At 39.6% G+C, this 18973-nt stretch overlaps 1 protein-coding gene across 9 annotated transcripts in view; it reads right to left on the reverse strand.

The window, feature by feature from the left end:
• Pard3 (par-3 family cell polarity regulator) overlaps positions 1-18973 on the reverse strand; it is a 544654-nt gene that overhangs the window by 189440 nt on the left and 336241 nt on the right. For 4 of the 9 annotated variants that reach the window (XM_021170616.3, XM_021170617.3, XM_021170609.3 and 1 more), the window contains exons 16-19: positions 14549-14738; positions 9373-9524; positions 8306-8350; positions 3241-3468 (exon numbers count right to left, since the gene is read on the reverse strand). In XM_021170616.3, coding sequence (XP_021026275.1) covers positions 3241-3468; positions 8306-8350; positions 9373-9524; positions 14549-14738 — 615 coding nt within the window. The remainder of the gene's footprint in view (positions 1-3240; positions 3469-8305; positions 8351-9372; positions 9525-14548; positions 14739-18973) is intronic. The other 5 variants (XM_021170618.3, XM_029480764.2, XM_021170613.3 and 2 more) reach the window with 2 other exon arrangements.

The raw sequence follows: 18973 nt of genomic DNA on the forward strand, positions 1-18973 counted from the left end.
GAGCTGGGGGGGGGGGGGGAACGACCATATAGCATATGGAGGTCAGAGAGCAATTTGTGGAAATCAGTTCTTTACTTCTACCTTATGGTCCCAAGGAAGGATCTTAGGTCATCAGATTGGGTAGTAAAGACCTTTACCTCCTGAACCACATCTCCGGGCTCCTGTGAGTCATTTAAAGAGGAATGGCTTGTATGGAGTAAAACCAGATGTCCACATTGGTGGAGATTGCTAGAAGCTGAGCTGGAAATAAACTTGGGTGGATTCAGATGGGATGCGTGCATGCATCCTTTATCAAAGGCTTTCTTTCTTAGTGTCATTACTGGAAGAAAGGCAGGGAAACCTTTGACCAACCTTTGGTGGTGATCCTTAGCTCTTTGGGAAGGTACCTTGATGGAGTACTCTGTAACCCTGTCTATCAGGTTTAATGTCTCCTGGCCTTTGACACATTTATTCTACCAATGTGTCCAGGTCATTGCCTTCTGCTGTTCACAGCAGAGTTTAAAGCAATGGCATAGCCCCACTCTAGACAGGAACTCTTGTACTGTGGACTAACAAACCACTTTTCTTCAGAAAGTCAACTGCTACAAGTATTTATCAATAATGCAAACTAACTAACCCAGGGGACACCTCACGTTCACATGTAGTCCATTTCCTGTTACATTTAAACAAGCATCACAACATGTGAGAACACTAAAGTTCATAAAAAAGGATTAAAATAACAGATTAACCAGAACAAGAAAACAGTTAAGAAGCTGGGCATGGTGGCACATGCCTTTAATCCCAGCACTTGGGAGGCAGAGGCAGGCGGATTTCTGAGTTTGAGGCCAGCCTGGTCTACAGAGTGAGTTCCAGGACAGCCAGGACCGCACAGAGAAACCCTGTCTCAAAAAAACAAAACAAAACAAAACAAAAACAAACAAACAAACCAGTTAAGAAGCTTCTCATGACACTGGGTGTTGATGGGACTGAAGTGCTCCACCTATTCTTAAGGACAAAACTATCATTATCTGAATTTATAGGTAACAGCCAATGTCATTTGGCAGGACAAGGAACTCTCCTTATAGTGGAGAAGACTCTGCAGGGGTGACAGTGCTGTGATACAGGGAACGTAGGCCCAGGCCTGGCAGCTAAACTAGGAAACATGTTCTTCCTCTGGCAGGAAAAGGGTGCATCTACTTGAAATCACAGGCTGGTGATATTGTAAAAAGGATCTGGATTTAGACAAAGGACAGAGATGTGTGCAGCCAACCTCAGTTTTACTCTCTATACTACACCAGTCAGAAATATATCCTGTCCTGAACACACTACACGTTATAAGCAAAAATTATGTAGTTCTCTTTGAAATCTCTTCAAGATGCTTGCTTACTTAAAACTCTCCTTGCCCATCGGTATCATCTGCCCTAGGACTGTGTGTGTGCAGGGAGCAGTCTATCAAGGTGGAAATGAAAGTCATTTACATTCCACAGAAATGTTCTCTGGTCTTGGATCTAACTTCAGTTAAATAAATAAATAAATAAATAAATAAATAAATAAATAAAACTTCAATATAGCCCACAGCTTTTCTTACTGATAAGTCATATGGGTAGTCACATTTGACATTAAACTCTAACATGCAATCTCATTTCCTCCTCTAGATTCCACACGGCATGGTCAGGGTGTATAAATGCTATCAGAACAGTGTAATCAGCTGCTCAAGAGTGGTATTGCTTGAACATGGAAGTCAGAAATGCCAGGCACATAAAGCCACAAGAAAAGGAAGACAATCAGAGCTGGGGCTGTAGCTCCATGGTAGAGCACTTGCCTTGAATGTTTGAGGCTCCAGATTCAACCCCAGGACCAAAAATAAACAAACAAACAAAAAAAGTTAAAAGGTCAATGAGGAGATGAATATGATGAGAGCATGCTGTGTGCATGCATGCAAACACCACAGTGAAACCTATTATTTTGTACAATTTATAAACCAACAAAATAAGTATAATTAAAAAGAACAAACTATAAATAAACAAATATGGAATAAGCCAATCCATAACATTTACCTTTACAGTTCCTAAGTTCTTTCTCTTCCAAGTAAGTCCTTAGTTTTTTTGTTTTTTGTTTTTTTTTAAACACTTTTTAAATAAATGTTTAGACATATTCCCCACCAACTACATACTTATAAAGGTTAATTTCTCTTTAATGATCCACGGAAAAAAATACTGCTCATTCATACTAAACTATGACTCTCAGTCAGTTTGGCTTACAATATTTAGTAATTTGGGAAATGTACAAATTTATAGACTGCTGTTTTAGTCCAAAAATATGTTTTTAAAATAATAAGCTATTAAATGTATTTATTGGCTATGTCATCTGGCAGACAACACACACCAGTGGTTTTCAAACATTTTAGTGCAAAGATAACTCTTTATGCATGAGTTATTGAGAAATCTAAATCATATGATAAATAAATCCACATTTTATATGTGTGTATGTATTGGGTTTTGAAGATAGTTTCTCTGTATAATATAAACCTGGCTGTCTTGGAACTCACTCTGGAGACTACGCTGGCCTCAAAATCAGAAATCCACCTGATTCTTACTCCCAAGTGCTAAGATTAAAGGCATATACCACCAAACTCCAGTCAAATGATATTTTTTAATGTGAATTTTATCTATTAATATATACCAATTTAAAACTTGGTTTTTAACAGAAAATTACATTATTAAAAAGGACTAAACCAATTTTATGGTGAGTCAGATTATATTTTCAAAATACCAAACTAATCAAAATTAGTTTTCCAAAATACATGGGTGAAAAAGATTTTTATTTTTTAGCTGTTTGTTTGCTTGTTTATTTTCCTCCAAAGTTATTTTAACTTTGGCAAAAAAAAAACAAAAAAACAAAACAAAAAACCCTACTTCCTGAACATATGGCACAGGCCAGCACTCTAGCACTAGAGGGGTTGAGAAAGACTTTCAAGCTCAACCAACCAGACCTATTATATAGCAGGGTCCGGACTAGAAAGATGGCTTCTCCTAACTGCTTTTGCATGGAGTCTAGTATCTCATGATGTGAATATGCCAAATATGGACTCTTTTTAAAGAGAAAATGACTGCAAGGATAACTGATCCCTTATTCTGAAAACACGGTAGACCTCAGAGATGCACGAAAGGGCCTGGGCCCCTGCAGGGTCCTGGTCACATGTCTGAGAACCACTGCTTGGGCAAGCTATCTGCAATTTCTTGCTCTGGCCAGGACACTCACAGGTCTCCATGCCTTCGTCGTCGTCATCAACCATGGGCTTGTCGTAGGACTTGTCAATGGCGGCTCTGAAGCTTTCGTTGCAGCCCCTTCCCCGGATGATTCTTGGCCGAGGGCGGTGGAAAGGAATGTTCCCGTTCAGCGTCACCTCAGCGACAGCGGTCTGCAGACTTTCTAAGGAGCTAGATTTCTTCAGACCTAAGGAGGGTCCCACATCTCTACTGGGAGAGCCTTGGAGGGTCAAAATAATACAAGATTAGACAAGATGGAAGCTACAAGTTCAGATCCAAACATCTATGCCCTGTGGAAACCTGCAGGGATAAAGTTATCCTCTCAGTGAGAAGTACTAAAATGTAGACTGAAAATAATGAGAGTTAATTTTGTTTTTTTGTCACAAATGTATTAGGTTTTTATATCTGTTTCCATTTGGGAAAGGTTCTAAATCATTAATTTTTATCTTAACAGATGAAATCTTTATCAAATTATTGTCCAATGTGACACATATATAAACTAAAACAACTAGAATAATCGGCAGCTATATTTAAAATGCAGAGGCGGTGAAGAGGCTCCGGAAGAGTTATGGTTACAATGTAACTGCAGCACCTTTCTGTGATACAAAGTTATTAAAAGCAGAAGGTGAACACCGCTGTCATAGGCTTCACCCACTCTTTGCCATCATAACACAAAGAAAAAAAAGCAGTTCCAGGGACTGAGCTACCAACATGCATAGCTGGCACCAGGTAGAATTCTGGAGAGCAGTATGGTTTACACGAAGGATGGTACAGATCTGAACAGACAAATCACACAAGGGCTTCTCCCCCAGAAGAGGTAGAGGTGTTCACACTCCTCGGAGTTAAAAACTTCGCTTTTATTTCTCGAAGATCCAGGGCAGTAAGGCTTGAGATACCAACTGCACCTGACTTAGCAGGCAATCAGAACTGCTTTCCTTAAGCAAGGGAGACAGTTGCATCCATCACTGTCTGACCCAGCACACTAGGGTGCAAGTCAGCAGTCTCTAATGGCTGACATCTCCACCTGGGTGGGCCAGGTGACAGGGCTGGTTCCTCACTTATTTTCCTAAAAGAATGAAAAAGAAAACCCCAAACAAACAAATAAAGGAGGGTTGGAGAAACTAAACAGCTTATCTCCACATGAGGTCACCCCACCATATGTTTATCAATAATTAGGAAGTAGCTTCCTCATGTGACTACCTGGAAGACAAATGGCTGAGGGGTGAGCTCACCACAGCTCAGGGGTGAGACACAAGGAATACTAACTGAAAGTGTCAAAAGAAGAATTAGCCTCTAATGCTTCATTTATATTACATATCTTACCTATTTTCACCACAGGGTAGCAGTGCCCAAGGAGGGCAGGGATGTTGAAAATGCAAACAGACAGAGAAGCAGGCACTACTTTTTAACAGTAGAGAAGTATTCTAGAATGTATGGGCCTCAGGAGCAAGGATGATATGTTTGAGTTCTCAGTGCAGGTGTGTATGTATCCCATCAGTTGTCTTGTAACTGAAGCACACACTGAAAATTTCTTTCAGGTGGCAACAGGTCACGCTCACTCATCACAGCACACGATTGACAAGTCTTAAGTAACTCACAAAGGCTACGTCACAGGATGGAAAGTGAACCGTGTTCCAAAACAGAAGGGATGATGTCATGGAACCAAACACGACAACAGACACACATTCCACCTTCACAATCTTGGTAAAAGTTCATTTCTGAATCAATTATGCCTGGGGGATTTCAAAACTCCCTGTCAGTATTTGGCTCATGTAAAACACGTATTAGGTAAATCTTTCCCAAGGCTATGAGTATCTATAGAGGTATATCTGTACAGGTGTACCCCTAGCAGTGATTTCGCACCTCATGTAGGGACTGCCATCACAATGCTATTATATATACATACATATATATATATATATATATATATATATATATATATATATATATATGTAAGTATACAGTAACCTTTTCTTCAAGAGAAGTTCGCTGAGACTTTTGTGTACTTTGTAACAAAAACTGACAGTGAATTTAAGAAATGGTCCCAATGCCCTTGAGGATAAAGCAGTTCTGCAAAGACAAATACACATATAGAGTAATTACATCCGCAAGAAAACTCTACAAGTGCACCAGGCCCTGTATCCCTCAACACATAAAATTAGCAGTGTAAATAATCCAGAGCCTTCTTTCTCTACAATATAACACTTTAGCATAATGTTGATAATCATGGATAGTGTGTGTTCTCGCATGGTTGAAATTTGCAAAATAAAGAGTTTTGCAAAAAAAAGTCAATCTGTAGAGGGTTGAGCAAAGGCACCTTGACTCAGTTACTGAAAAACACCCTCACCCACTTAATTACATGTAGTCAACCACATCCCATCACTATAAAATCAAACAGTTGTCAGGGACCCCATAGCTTTTTAGCCTAAATTTGCTTATTATCTGTTTTCTAACTAGAGGAGCTCACTGCTTTTGTAACATAGATCTCATACCTTAAAGAAGAAACTTTAAGAGTTCTGGGTTGGAGGCCCAGCTCAGGGCCAGAGTGCTAAGTAGCAGGCACAGGGCTTGGACCTCAAGCCCCACTAGCATGGTGTTATAAACTCAGCATTCACTATGATAAAAACTGTGAAGGGGTCTTCTATATAAACCATAGTCAAAGACTATTCACGAATATAGGATTTTTGCAACAATATTTTAATATAACTTTCCTGTCGTTAGATCCTTACTACATAAGAATTTTTACATCTAAAAAAAAAGTCTTAATGATCCCATGTTCTCCTTATTCTTTTTACAGAAAGTCTATTCATTGCAAAAATAAAATACAAGATCTCTAAATCTTGTATTTAGATCAAGGAAATCACGTGCAGAATATTTTCCTAGTGCAGATTTATTTGTGTGATGCCTTCCATGTCTGAGGCGAGCATTTTACTACTGAGCTCACCCCAGCTCTAGATCTGCTGTTCTATTTTTTTTTGGGGGGGGGGGACGACGAACATAGTCTCATTATGCATGCCTGGAACTCTGAAGGTAGACTAAGGAGATCCAGGGGTGCTGGGATTAAAGATGAGCAGCACATCTGGCTTCTCATTCCTGCTTGCTAATAAATATCCCTCTTGAGGGGAAAAAAAAGCCTCAGTGAAGGTGTCTTCTGCAAGGAACAGAAAGGAGAAGAAATTCTGTTTTCATTACAAGTGGCTTACAACTAAACAGATATTTATGCCAAAATGTCAGCAGGCCTTGCCCAACACCTCGGGGCTAACCTGCCAAAGGCCCTAGGCAGCTCTGAAATGAGGAAAAGAGAACAACTCAGCTGAGGACTCTGTTCACTGGCTAACACTGAACATCTACAGAACTTCCCAATGGAGATTAAATCCCCCAAGCCGAAAAGCATGCTGGTGTCTATATAAAGTTTGTCTTAAAAATCTTCCAGTTTAATTCCACGCACAGGACAGACATGTACACTCAAAACCAGAAAATGCTCTTCTCCTCTAAGACCTAACATTCGAAACACAAAAACACATGCATAGCTTTACTAGATGATTAAATCTGAATCCATGACAGGACAATTATATAATGTCTTCAGTTAAAAGTCTTTATGCTATTTTTTTTCATTTTTTTACTCACAATAAATTTTATTCTCCTCATGTGGGTTTGGATTGTTTCAATAAAATATCCCTGATTTTCACATAACCGGACAGTATGCACTGTCACATTGTGAGGGTAAGCAGCTCAGCCTGGCACAGGGCTTCTTTAACCAAACACTAGCTGCTACAGTACACATGAAAACTACTAAGACTTGGTCTACAGTTCCAACTCAGAATTTCAATGAATTTTATGTTATATCAGAAAAATAGCTACTTAGTAAGATCTGAGGCTATAGGTAATTGCCCTGAATACAGCCAATCTTATAATTTATTGAATGCGATTTTATAATCTATCATTTACTTCATAGAATATGGCAATGCCAAGAACAACCACAATAATCTTTATGCATGTATGTAGAACACACAGGCTGAAACTAATTACTACAGCAGGTTAAAAAGGCAAATTAAAGCTAATACGTGCTAAGTGATATAATTACATTATCCTGGATCTAGAATAATTAAAGCAAGATTCCAAAATACACTAATAAATCATGCATGCTCAACTGCACACAGCACACTGCTTAATTACACTGACAGACTCTGCTGATTATTTTCATGTCGTAATATAAAAAGATATAGTGTACTGCTAAACCTAGTCCATGTAGCCCATTATTTCTATGAAATGATTAAGCAGTAAATTTAGAACAGATTCCAAAAGCTAACGAAGCCATATGTGTCATATAGTTCAAACTAATGTCAGGGTTAACAATGAGCTATTTCCACCATCTGAAAAAGATACAGGAAGCAGCAGAGGCAACACAGGAGCGTGGATGGCAAACCCAGACACTATCACTTAGTCAAAGTGCTCCTATAGAACAGCGGTTCTCAACCCTGCTAATACAGTTCCTCATGATACGGTGACCTCCAACCATAAAATTATTTCTTTGCTACCCCATAATTGTAATTTTGCTACTGTTATGAATCATACTGTAAATATCTGGTATGCAGGATATCTGACATGAGACCCTAAAGGGGTTGTGACCTACGAATTGAGAGCTGCTGATACAGGTAATGCTATTTTCAAATAAAAAATCACTATCTGGAGCACAGACCGTCACTAAGACATTGCACAATACTAACGAACTGAAGAGATGTTATCTTAGGATTTTGATTTATAAAAATAAATCACCATGAAACATTCCTATACAAGTAAGATTAAAAAAAAAAATCTAAGGTTGTTTTTAACCCGGTAATGGTAGTCCGTTCCATCTGTCACACGTATTGCTGATAAATTTCTCATAACAGGAAAAAAAATGTATTTTTCTCCTGCAATTCGATTTCCCATAACGAAAGCATCTGAGTGAGCCTGGAATAGTGGTGCTTACACTCGACATGACGGGCAGCTCTATAATCATGATAAGCTCCTTGAACCACGGTTTCTATGGCAACAGACTAACTGTCCGTTCTTACCTGCTCTCTGGTCATCCACTGTATTGAGTTTAGTCTCGTCAGCTACTGTTAAAAGGTAAATGTATAATGGTTAGCCCAGTTAGTCCCCCAAGCCCAACATGCTTTAACCCTCCCCCAATCTTGACAGTTAGAGCGCAGCTCTTAGGCAATATTCCATGCAAGTCAAGTGAAACACCAAGCAAACATTCGTAATCAAAAAATAAAGGGAGAAGAATAAACAGCACCTTCATGCAGTATGCCAGTCATTTTGTCTCACAGACGTGTGTTATTTGTACTGTTAGTGTTATCATCATTAGCCAAGGCAATGCGCTGTCCAATTTTATATAAATAGATGTCTGACAAATTAATGCTTTTAGTCTTGAGGTTCAAACAGCCACCAGAAAACAGCATAAGTTATGCTTGATTAACAAAAGTTTTTTTAAAGAGTAATTTAGTTTGTACCTGAATTAATTGAATTACTTTGGGGGGTAGGTTTTAATCGAAGGGAGGCACTACCTGGTTGGTGTCTAACTGAACAACTATGGTTATTTTCTTCCACCATTTGCTCTCAGATTCCTTCTGGAATGTATTCTCTCAGGTAGGTTACTAATCTGATTCAAGGCTATAATGGTTACAACAGAAGAAGGCCTATCAATTAGCACTTCAAGAAGAGCAATCAGAGAGGGCATTGACAACTAAAGCCCCAGACATGGATTGAGATAATGGTTTCTCTCCAAAAAACGCATTCTAGTTAAAAATCCCACCAAGTATCATCTTAAGAGAAGCAGCTTCTCAGATGGACAAAGTATCGAAATGACTCATTTCGAAATGAGGCTACAAGGATACAGGATGTTTTTTGCTTTCCTTCTCATCCAAAAGCACACGTTAACCACTTATCATGTCAACGAGCTATGGTGAGCAGTTATGGGCATCTCAAATGCAAGGAAAACTAATTTTTTTTGCCAAATTGACACTTTTTAAATTTATTTTCTCTATTGCTAAAAATAAAATAGACATGTGTTTGGGACCCTGAGTCTTATCCCGAAGCATCCGAACCTTACTCAAAGAATCATGGAGATTGTACTCACTACCTAAATCCATGCTTTTTGATTTTCGTGTTTTAACGAAATCCAATTGACTGGCATCTGAAAATTGCTTTGTGCGTTTTTCTGACATACTCTGGCGTCCAAATCCTTCCCGTTGAAAAGCGAGAACCGGATCAACATCTGGACTCAATGAGCTGGGGTGAAGAGAAAGAAAAAAAAGTCATAAAATTAATTACTAAGAAGTAGAGACATTCAACTTTAGTTAAAGCCATATCTTTTAGTGCATGAATAGGTGCACATTTTTTGAAGATTTAAACTAAATACAATATACCTCATTTTTTAAAAGGGGGATTGAATGGAAAGTAAGAGAAAAATTACAATTTGATTTAACGTTAAAGCTAACTCTATGGGTGAAAATTCTCTTCTCTACTTTCCTCTGCACTTTCCCTCATTGTATTTGATAATAGATCACTATTTCTGTTATTGTTTAAAATGAGTCAGACGTTGGAAAGGCTGAATATTTGACAAGACTCACCTTGTACTGTAACATGTAACCATATAAATTGCAATTTCACAACTTTAAAAAGAGATGTGTTCTGAAAGAAACTAACAAGGAAACCCAAACTAGATAATGTGCAGACACCGGAAAACTTTGGAACATTGTATCCGAAATTAAATGTCTTTATAAACCTCTCCTCTGGGCTCATGGAGTTTTACAGAAGACGAGGAAGAAAGGTTGTCAGAGCCTGAGGGGATGGAAGGAGCTAACTAAACAGCATCTTTTGGACACAACAGGGCTGATGCACGTGTAAACTCAGAAATGGCGTCAGTATGCACATGGTCTGCAAAAGTTCAAGCCAGAAGGGGTCGCAGCCCCAAGAGGGGGAGGTGGACACAGGCTCCCATCCCTAACCGAGAAGCTATCTATAAGTGACACTCCCCTTGCAAAGGAAAATTTAGTTTTCTCCAATAGAATCTCATTGGGTATACTAATCACATTTAAGGGTAGGCCCCATGTCTATCAGTAGATGGCCAACACCAAACAGTCCCAGAGGTCTTTTTGTAGACTTCTTGTCTCAAGTTGTTTTACGTAGGCTTTTTAAATTTCAACTTACTGATCTTTTGATTGTGTAGTACTGTTTCCAATTTTGTGTCTTTATGGTGTGACTGTTATGTTATTGCCGTTTTTGCTGTTTGTTTGTCTGTTTGCTTTTTAAGGAGAGAGAAGGAAAAGGCATGGAGTTGGGTGGGAAGGGAGGTGGAAAGGAACAGGGAGCATTGTGGGAGAGAAAACCGAGATCACAAAATATTGCATGAGAAAGGGATGTGGTCTGATTTATGTGTAGTGTGTGTGTATGTGTGTGTGTGTGTGTGTGTGTGTGTGTGTGTATGTGTGTGTGTTAGATGAAAAGGGGGGAGTAGGGACAAAGAACACGTCAGGAAACTAAACCCCAGAGACCAGCCAAGGACAAAGCTATTGTTTCTATTTTTATTTTGTTATTAAAGATCTATTTTTAATTTTAGGTGTGCATGTATGTGGAGGCCTCACACCTGTGAGTTGGGGTAAAAGAAGGTACCAGACCCTCTGAAGAAGCTGAGTTCAGGAGGCTGTGAACCATAATTATTCATTTGAGGTGGGTGCTGTGAACTGATCTCGGATCCTGGGGAAGAGCAGCAACTGCAGCCAACGGCTGAGCATCTCTCCAGGCCGCAGTTTCTTTCTATAAAATTAGGCTAGATCTCAGTGCACGCTGTTTCGCTAGTGCTATAGACTCAGTCTTCTCATTGTAAGTATAGGATCACAGCTCTACAAAACTTTGGACAGTTTGAATTTCCTGTAAGTAGTGCCATATCTGCCGATGAGTCTGATGTGTCAGACTTAAATACTAGAATCAGCATTTGACAACGATATCCAGTAATTTCCAGAGCAAAAATTCCCTAGGATCAACCAGTTTTAATGGTGATTCTTTTAACCCCAGCCCTTAGGAGGGAACAGCAGGTGGATCTCTATGCATTTAATGTTAGCCTGGTCTCCATAATGAGTCATTTGAGGTTATACAGTAAGATCTTTGTCTCAAGAAATGAACCAAACAACAAACAAACCAACAACAAACATCCAGAAAATAACAATGACTCAGTTCTGTAGAAGCAAACATGAAGCAATGCGCTTTCAGTAACAGTAATTCTTCTCTGTATTAAAGTGGAATCCTTAGTTGTTTAGCAAAAAACCAACCAAGCAAACAAACAAAAAACCCCAAGTTTGTGAGTACATGGAATGCTTTAAGAACTCAATGAGACATTAAATTTGTATACATGACAAATGTGTAGTATAGTTAGTTATTTACATATGCGTGCGTGCGTGCGTGCGTGTGTGTGTGTGTGTGTGTGTGTGTGTGTGTGTGTGTGTGTGGTGTGGTGTGCTTGGATCTGCTCGTCTGTATGTGCACACATCTATGTGTATGCAGGCCAAAGGTCAGCATAGGTCTTCCTCAGTGCTCTCGATTTTACTTACTGACACACTGTCTCGGACTGAACCCAGAGTCTAAGCTAGCTAGTTTGTTCCAGGGATCCTTGCATTCTATCTCCAAGGTGCTAGGTCTGCCCAGCAATTGTGTGGGTGCTGGAGATCCAAACTCAGGCTCTCCTACTTTCAGGGCAAGCACTATCCACTGAGCCATCTCATCAGCCCCATTAGTTGATTTATGTCTGAGAGAGTCCTGCTATTACCCATGCCGGTTTTAAACTTCAATCTTCCTTCCTCCACCTCAGGTGTGCTGGGATTACAGATATATACTACCATACCCTACTAAAATACAGTTGTAACAGAAAATTCTAGCAAAGAATTCCCAAAGTAATTTAAATTCTTCCTGACGATTTAGCTTAAAATCTCTATTTAGCATACTTTGAAACTCATTTTATATCCCCCCAAATAATGCTGTTATCAAAATTAGAATTTGCTGCTATATTTTCCCCCTCACTTAATAAAACATGGTTAATAGCCCTTACATCAATTACTAGGTTGAGAAAAAAAGATATTCTATTAGTTAACAAATTAGAAGTACAGCCATTTGACACATTTAGCCTTCCATAACTGTGCAGTCAACTATAAATGTACACATTCTAAAATGTCAAATGAGCTTGCAAATTAATAAGAGACTTAAAATAACCGAATATTCTTAAAATGTGACATGATTAATTTTTGGCTGATTAACATATTCATTAAACTTATTTCAGACACAATAAACAATATACTAGACTATTATTCAGATAGAGTGTAAGGCTGGCAGATGACTCTCTGAAAAAGCCGTATCCATTCCCCTATCCCTGAAATTCCAGCGATTACTCTTGCCTCACTGACCTGCTGAGCTTTGTTTGTTTGTATTTTTGTTTGTTTATTTGTTTGTTTTTAACATTTTCATCAAAGTTTAGGGAAAGATAGACAGGAAAAGCTCTGAGGCTGAAAAGATGACATGCTCGTTTAGATAACTCTTACGTTCTTTCCCTTGCCCCATATTTCCCAAGGAAAAATCATAAAAGTCCTTGTGTGTTTTTCAAATTTATCTTAGGGAAATTAATGCCTCAGGCTATCCCTGCAAGCTCATCATGTCTTTTTACCAATGCAGATCCATCCCTAGGATCCCCTCCACAGTGGCTTTTCATGGTGGAGACTTGCCTCCTTGAAGAACACTGTAGACACGGATAAACTACCTTTCTCCGCTGACTTCCAGTGAGATAAGAGCTGAGGTCAGCTTAAGAGCACCTGTGTATTGCCGTTCCCCTTCAACCCCACCCCCAACCAGAAGACTTACTGGCGGCTAAGCTATCCTCATCATATGGTCTCTGACTTAGCTCTATTTTTATATCCTTTATTTTCCAAAGGAGAATTAAAAAGCCAGAAACAAAAGCTAGAGATGAACTTTTCAAGGGCCCAAGAGCAGGTCAAGTTCTTTCAAGAGAACATCTGCAGAGTTAGCAAATATATTAATAATGTTTTCCTGAGCTCATAAGGAAGAAGAGGAGGGAGGGGACGAATGGGGAAAGAGGACAGCAGGGGTGTTTTACTTTTTTAATGTTACCATGGAAATGTTAACACAAAAATGCTTGTCCTCAGCACCTCCAACCTTATAGCTAATGTGACACAGGTGGGCATGGGTAGGAGGGTCACTCAGCAAAACCAGCTTTGTTTGATAGCATGCTTTTCTATCAAGCCTGGAGACCAAAGGACAAGGTGATGTTTGAAGACCACACATGGCGAACAGCATCAATTGCTTTCTTCTACCATCACAAAAGCAAAAATATGGGGCAAAAATAAAAATCAGGAGAGTATCCACAAAGTCTCTGTGTCTGTTAGGAGCAGTTCAAAGCCTGGTAAACATTAATGCTATAATACTAGAGAGAAAAGCTGGGGATGGGGAGATGGCTTTGTGGATAGAGTGTTTGCTAGCTACACAGGTATGAAGAACCAGTTTCAGGTTCACAGCCAGCCTAGCCAGTTGGCATGTTCCAGGATCAGTGAGTGACTACCTCAAAGAAACAAACATGAAAAAAACAAAACGTAGATGAACAGCATTTAGGGTATCTGGCGCCAACTGTGTTGGGTAGCTGTTTCAACCTGGCATAAACCAGTCTTCTGAGAGTAGGGAACCTTACCTGGGAAAATGCCTCCTTAAGATCTGGCTGTAGACCAGCCTGTAGGGCATTTTCTTAATGAATGATTGATGAGGCAGGACATAGCCCATTGTGGGTGGGGCCATCCCTCAGCTGGTAGTTCTAGTTCAGTAAGAAAGCAGGCTGAGCCAGCCACTAGGAGCAAGCCAGTAAGCAGCAGCCCCTTCATGGCCTCTACACCAGCTCCTACCCCAGGTTCTTGCCCTGTTCCTGTCCTGACTTCCTTTGATGATGAACAGTGATGTGGAAGTGTCCCTTTCCTCTCCAAGTTGCTTTTGATCTTAGTGTTTCATCAAAGCAATAAAAACCCTGACTGCGGCACAAACCTATGGTCTCTCTGTGCACACTCACAGGGGAGCACACCCCAACACACATGACATGCATGCATATACTCCACAAACAGGAAAAACAACCCACAAAACCCTCCAGTAAATCTCTAGTTCCCAGGCATATTAACTACTAATCTTTAACCCAATTGTTGGATCAATTTGGGAATGACTTAGATATTATTTATGCTATAGTAAGCTCCAGACCTGGGCTCCTCACTCACCAGTCGGCTGAGTCACTGATGGTAGCTTTGGCCCACGTGCCTGCTTCTGTCATTATGAACCCAACGTCATCATGGGAGCTGGAAGAGGACTGGTCAGAGAGGTGAGGAGGGAGCACAGGCAGCCTGTCATCTTCAATCATGACAGTGTCATCGTGAGGCATGTTCACCGTGGGGGACAGCTGGCATTTACCTGACCGGTGAAAAAGAAATTCTAGATGTCAATGTAGGTGCCACACCTGTTCATTTTAAAATTTTACTACATCAAGAAAACCCCTAAGTCTTTGACACACCTACTCTACCTGATGGAATGAGAGAATTCAGTGCATCTGTTTCTCCCAAGGCATTGTCAAACACAAACCTCAGGTCGGTTAATGACCGCTTCCACAGCATGGCTGGCTACATAGCATGCAGCAGAACATGTGATAGATATCTCTGGTTTTAAGATTTCCAGGGTATGATTGATAAGCATGTCAATCAAAGTGATCAGAGCTAGGGTTTGAATACTGGCTATGACTTCTCTACTAGAAGAAATGATGGCAATTATCCCAGAAAGTGGCCACAAAAATCAGCACATTATGAATTCAGGTGACACTTGACAAGGCCTGGCATGCAAGCCAGGGAGAATACTTTGACATGGTAACAACCTAGAAGGGGAAAGCTTAGCTTGGATCAGATGCGTTTCTTGAGGCCCTAAGGCCTCTCCTGGGAGGAAGGAATGGAACCAGATGTGCTTCTTGAGGCCTTGAAAAGAGGGGACCTCAAGTATGACTAGTTAGTTACAAAATGCTCAAGGTCTCTCTGTCCTCTCTCCAGGCCCTTGAAGTCAAACTTGTTGATGGCATTCACACACCAAAACCTTTCTTGGGACAATACTATGTCTCAAGTCTCCAGGTCCCTAAACGTAATGCTGGAGCACAAATTGTGTCCTTATTCCAAATCACCTACAGTTCTTACAACTTCTTTCCAAAGTCTTTCCATTTGTCTTCCAAGGAAAACTGATAAAATTTTTATCCAGGTGCACATCTTGTAAGAGACTGAATTCACGAAACAAAGACCGTATGACATGACACATTAAAGTGTGTACCCAGGCAAGCAAGGAACCATGACAATCTCCCTGCCCACCTCACAGAAAAAAGGAAAACAATCCCTCTATATCAAATGTCCATATCTGCTCAACCAACTGTACTGATTGTTATCCAAAATAGCAAGACTGCGGAGCTCCTCAAGACTCACCACCATTTTGAACAAGTTGCTCTTTTCCTTCACAATAAATTGACATTTCAAAAATAGTTCAACAACCTTTTATTAGCATTTTCATATCGGTCTTAGATCTAGCTTTAAAACTGAGCATTTATTAGCACGTTGCATAAGTATGGATAAACTGATAAGTTTAAAGCACAATATATCTTTCTGTGGCTGATTCAGTAAAGAAACAGAAAACTATTAAGTTGCTGTATATCTTTCAGGCCTTACCAAAAAAACTTGCCAGAAATTAAAAACACATCATTAAGAGGCATTAAGTGTACTGCTATAGAAACCATGTATGTTCATTAAAACCTCTGCTCAACATACTAGCTAGGAAAATGTCCTACTTTGATTCAAATGTGCCATTTTGACAAACCACGGAACTGGCAGGTTCTTATGAATGTTCATGACATAAAAGTAAATCAAGTGCAATCATTTCTCAGTCTTGATTTCAAATCGCCTCTTTCCACTCAAGCTGTAGGATATTAGAGTAGTAATCTGTTCAACAAAACGTCACTAGTACATCCATGGTAGTAAACTCCACTATCACTGGCCAAAGAAATGCTTTCCTTTAAGATGTATTTTTGTCTCCTGAATGAACATGTTAAATTCATGAAGCCAGGGCTCCTTCCCCTGACTGGAGAGGCAAATGTCACATTACTAAATACCAAGTCCTCACTCAGGAATAGTTTAACCAAGGAACCATCACAGAGTAATCATACTGCGTACCTTTCAAAGTAAAACATGCAACCCCTTGCACTGACACAATTATTTTAAGAGAAAGCCTAGTAAGAAATATAGAACCCTCTAATTGGATCATACAATCTTCTCTCTCTCCTCTGTGTGTGTGTGTGTGTGGGGGGTCTTACACCATTTTATGTAGAAACATTGAACTGTACATGGCACAGAATCTCAATAGCTATCTGCCTTTCTGGTTCTCAAACAACATTCTCTTATTCTCTCATATTCGCCTTCCCTCACCACCACCTCCTTCTTTCTGCCCCAAAATGGCAAGAAGTCTCTCTTGCATTACTCTCCAGTGTAATATTTTATAAGATTTCAGGATCTGATCATCATGTTCTCCTCCAATTAGCTTGCTTTCGAGGAACTACTCCAAGATCTTGTTCTAGAAACCGTCAGGGGTACCAAACGTGTACAGTTCAAAGCTACATGTCCCGCTGAGACACACCAGGACCTCTGACTGACATCTGTTGGCCCTTTGACACATCAGAGTCGAGAAACACAAATCACGTTCAAGGTGGCTTCAGTTTTTATCAGCTAAATTCTTTCCCGCCCCAACTATTTCATCAATATCTCCAGATTACACAATGAACGTGCAGGGTCTTAGAGAGAGAAACAATAACATACAAAGTGATTGTTTACTAAACATTTATTCATTGATGAATTTACATGGAAGGCAACACAATGCATGGTATCAGGAACAAACCAGATGAAAACTGTCAGCAACAGAACTCATTATAAAACCAGCATCAGCATCTCCATTCTCTATGTCAAGTTTTTAACAAAATGAAAATATTCTGAACATATCTATTTAAACCACCATAAAAGTACGAATATAGAAACCACTGAGATAAACAGCAAACTGAAACAAAAATTTAGCTCAGAATAAACTTGCTTTAAACAAAGTTATGCAGACAAATACTTAAAAAAATAATGTTCTATGCTGACAAAAAGGAGATTGCGGTATATTTATAAAGTAAACATGTTGGCAAACTATGTCTGCTATTCACTGTTGTTATTAAGGTGGCTGAATAGTTGAAAAGGTCTCTCAAGGCTTTTCAAAGGAGAAATACTAAGAAGACTAATGAAGGGATACTTCTGGCCACATCTGCTACTATCTACCTACCTATCTGTTCATTTATTTACTTTTTTTTTTTTTTAACTTATTTAACCTAATTTTGTGGATCTGGGAGCAGGGCACTGTAAATGCTAGGCAAGTACTCTTAGCTATATTCCTAGCCCTTATGAGTTGCTTCCTAATACAAAATAGGACTCATGTTCTAATATTAATGGCAGTGGGAATCCAGCCAAAAAGAGAGGAGTATGGTTAGGTTTGGCCTTTGGTCACATTTCTGAGTGATCCATTCAAAGTGATAGAGATAAACTGGCTGTTACTAAAGAGGGACCCACTGCCCAGAGAACCACACATTCAAACTGTGGTTCAGGAACAATATGCCATTTCAGGCAAGCTACTGTCCAGGGTTCTGTAACTCTGACACCAGAGCAGAACGAAGCCTGTGATGTGAGTGTCAAGGAAATGTCTGAAGGATCTTATCACATGGGGACCAGGGGACCAGGCTATGGAGATACCTCAGAGTCTTCCAGTCAATGTGGTGTCATTAAAACTTACCGTGAGAGCTTGGCATTCCCCAAGAGGGAACAGTCAAAACCAAAACAAAGCAAAATCATCACGGGGTTTTGGGACACATCGCTCTTATCCGCTAAGTGAGAAAGTGTGACTGAAGACATCTGACATCCTTCCAATGAGGAAAGATGTTTCCTTTTGGTTGTACATTTTTTGAAGTCTCTCTTCTGGGATATATACCCTTTCAAAAATTATCACAAGCCTTTAAAATTCCTTTGGTGCATTCACAAAGTACTCTTTGTGAAAAATTGCCTTGCTCACACAAAATTAATCACTTCTTTGTGTCATCATAAGGAATTTCAGCATTTCTTTTTCTATCATATGAAACATTGGTCTATAGGGAGTGAGCTTAAAGACTCAGGAGACAATCAATGAACTAGCCAGGTAGGACCTCGCTGAGAAATGTCTATGCACCTGACACAGTATAAATCAGCAGGCTGATGGAGAAAAGACATTCTGATATTAAGTATTGTTTTCCTCCTAGTGGCAGGATTTCTAATCTCAGTGCTATCTAACTTCACCAGTAGCATGCATTTTTTATAGCCAACCATATTAGGATAAGGATGGAAAAAGTATAATAACTTTGAAGTTTGTAAACAGCAAGATAAATTAAGTCTATATATTTCCCTAGGTAAAGCCACATGGGCCTTACCTAGTTTCCAGTACAGCATATAAAACATGTCTTAAGGACATGGACAAATGAAGTCATAGAGAAACCCTGGATTCAATCCCTTTCCCTAAAGATAAACCACTATAAAAACTTGGCCTACTGAGTATGATGTCATCCCCAGTCC

The sequence above is a fragment of the Mus caroli genome, unplaced genomic scaffold, assembly GCF_978045245.1.
Source record: "Mus caroli unplaced genomic scaffold, Mus_caroli_1 scaffold_10, whole genome shotgun sequence".
Classification (NCBI taxonomy): Eukaryota; Metazoa; Chordata; class Mammalia; order Rodentia; family Muridae; genus Mus; species Mus caroli.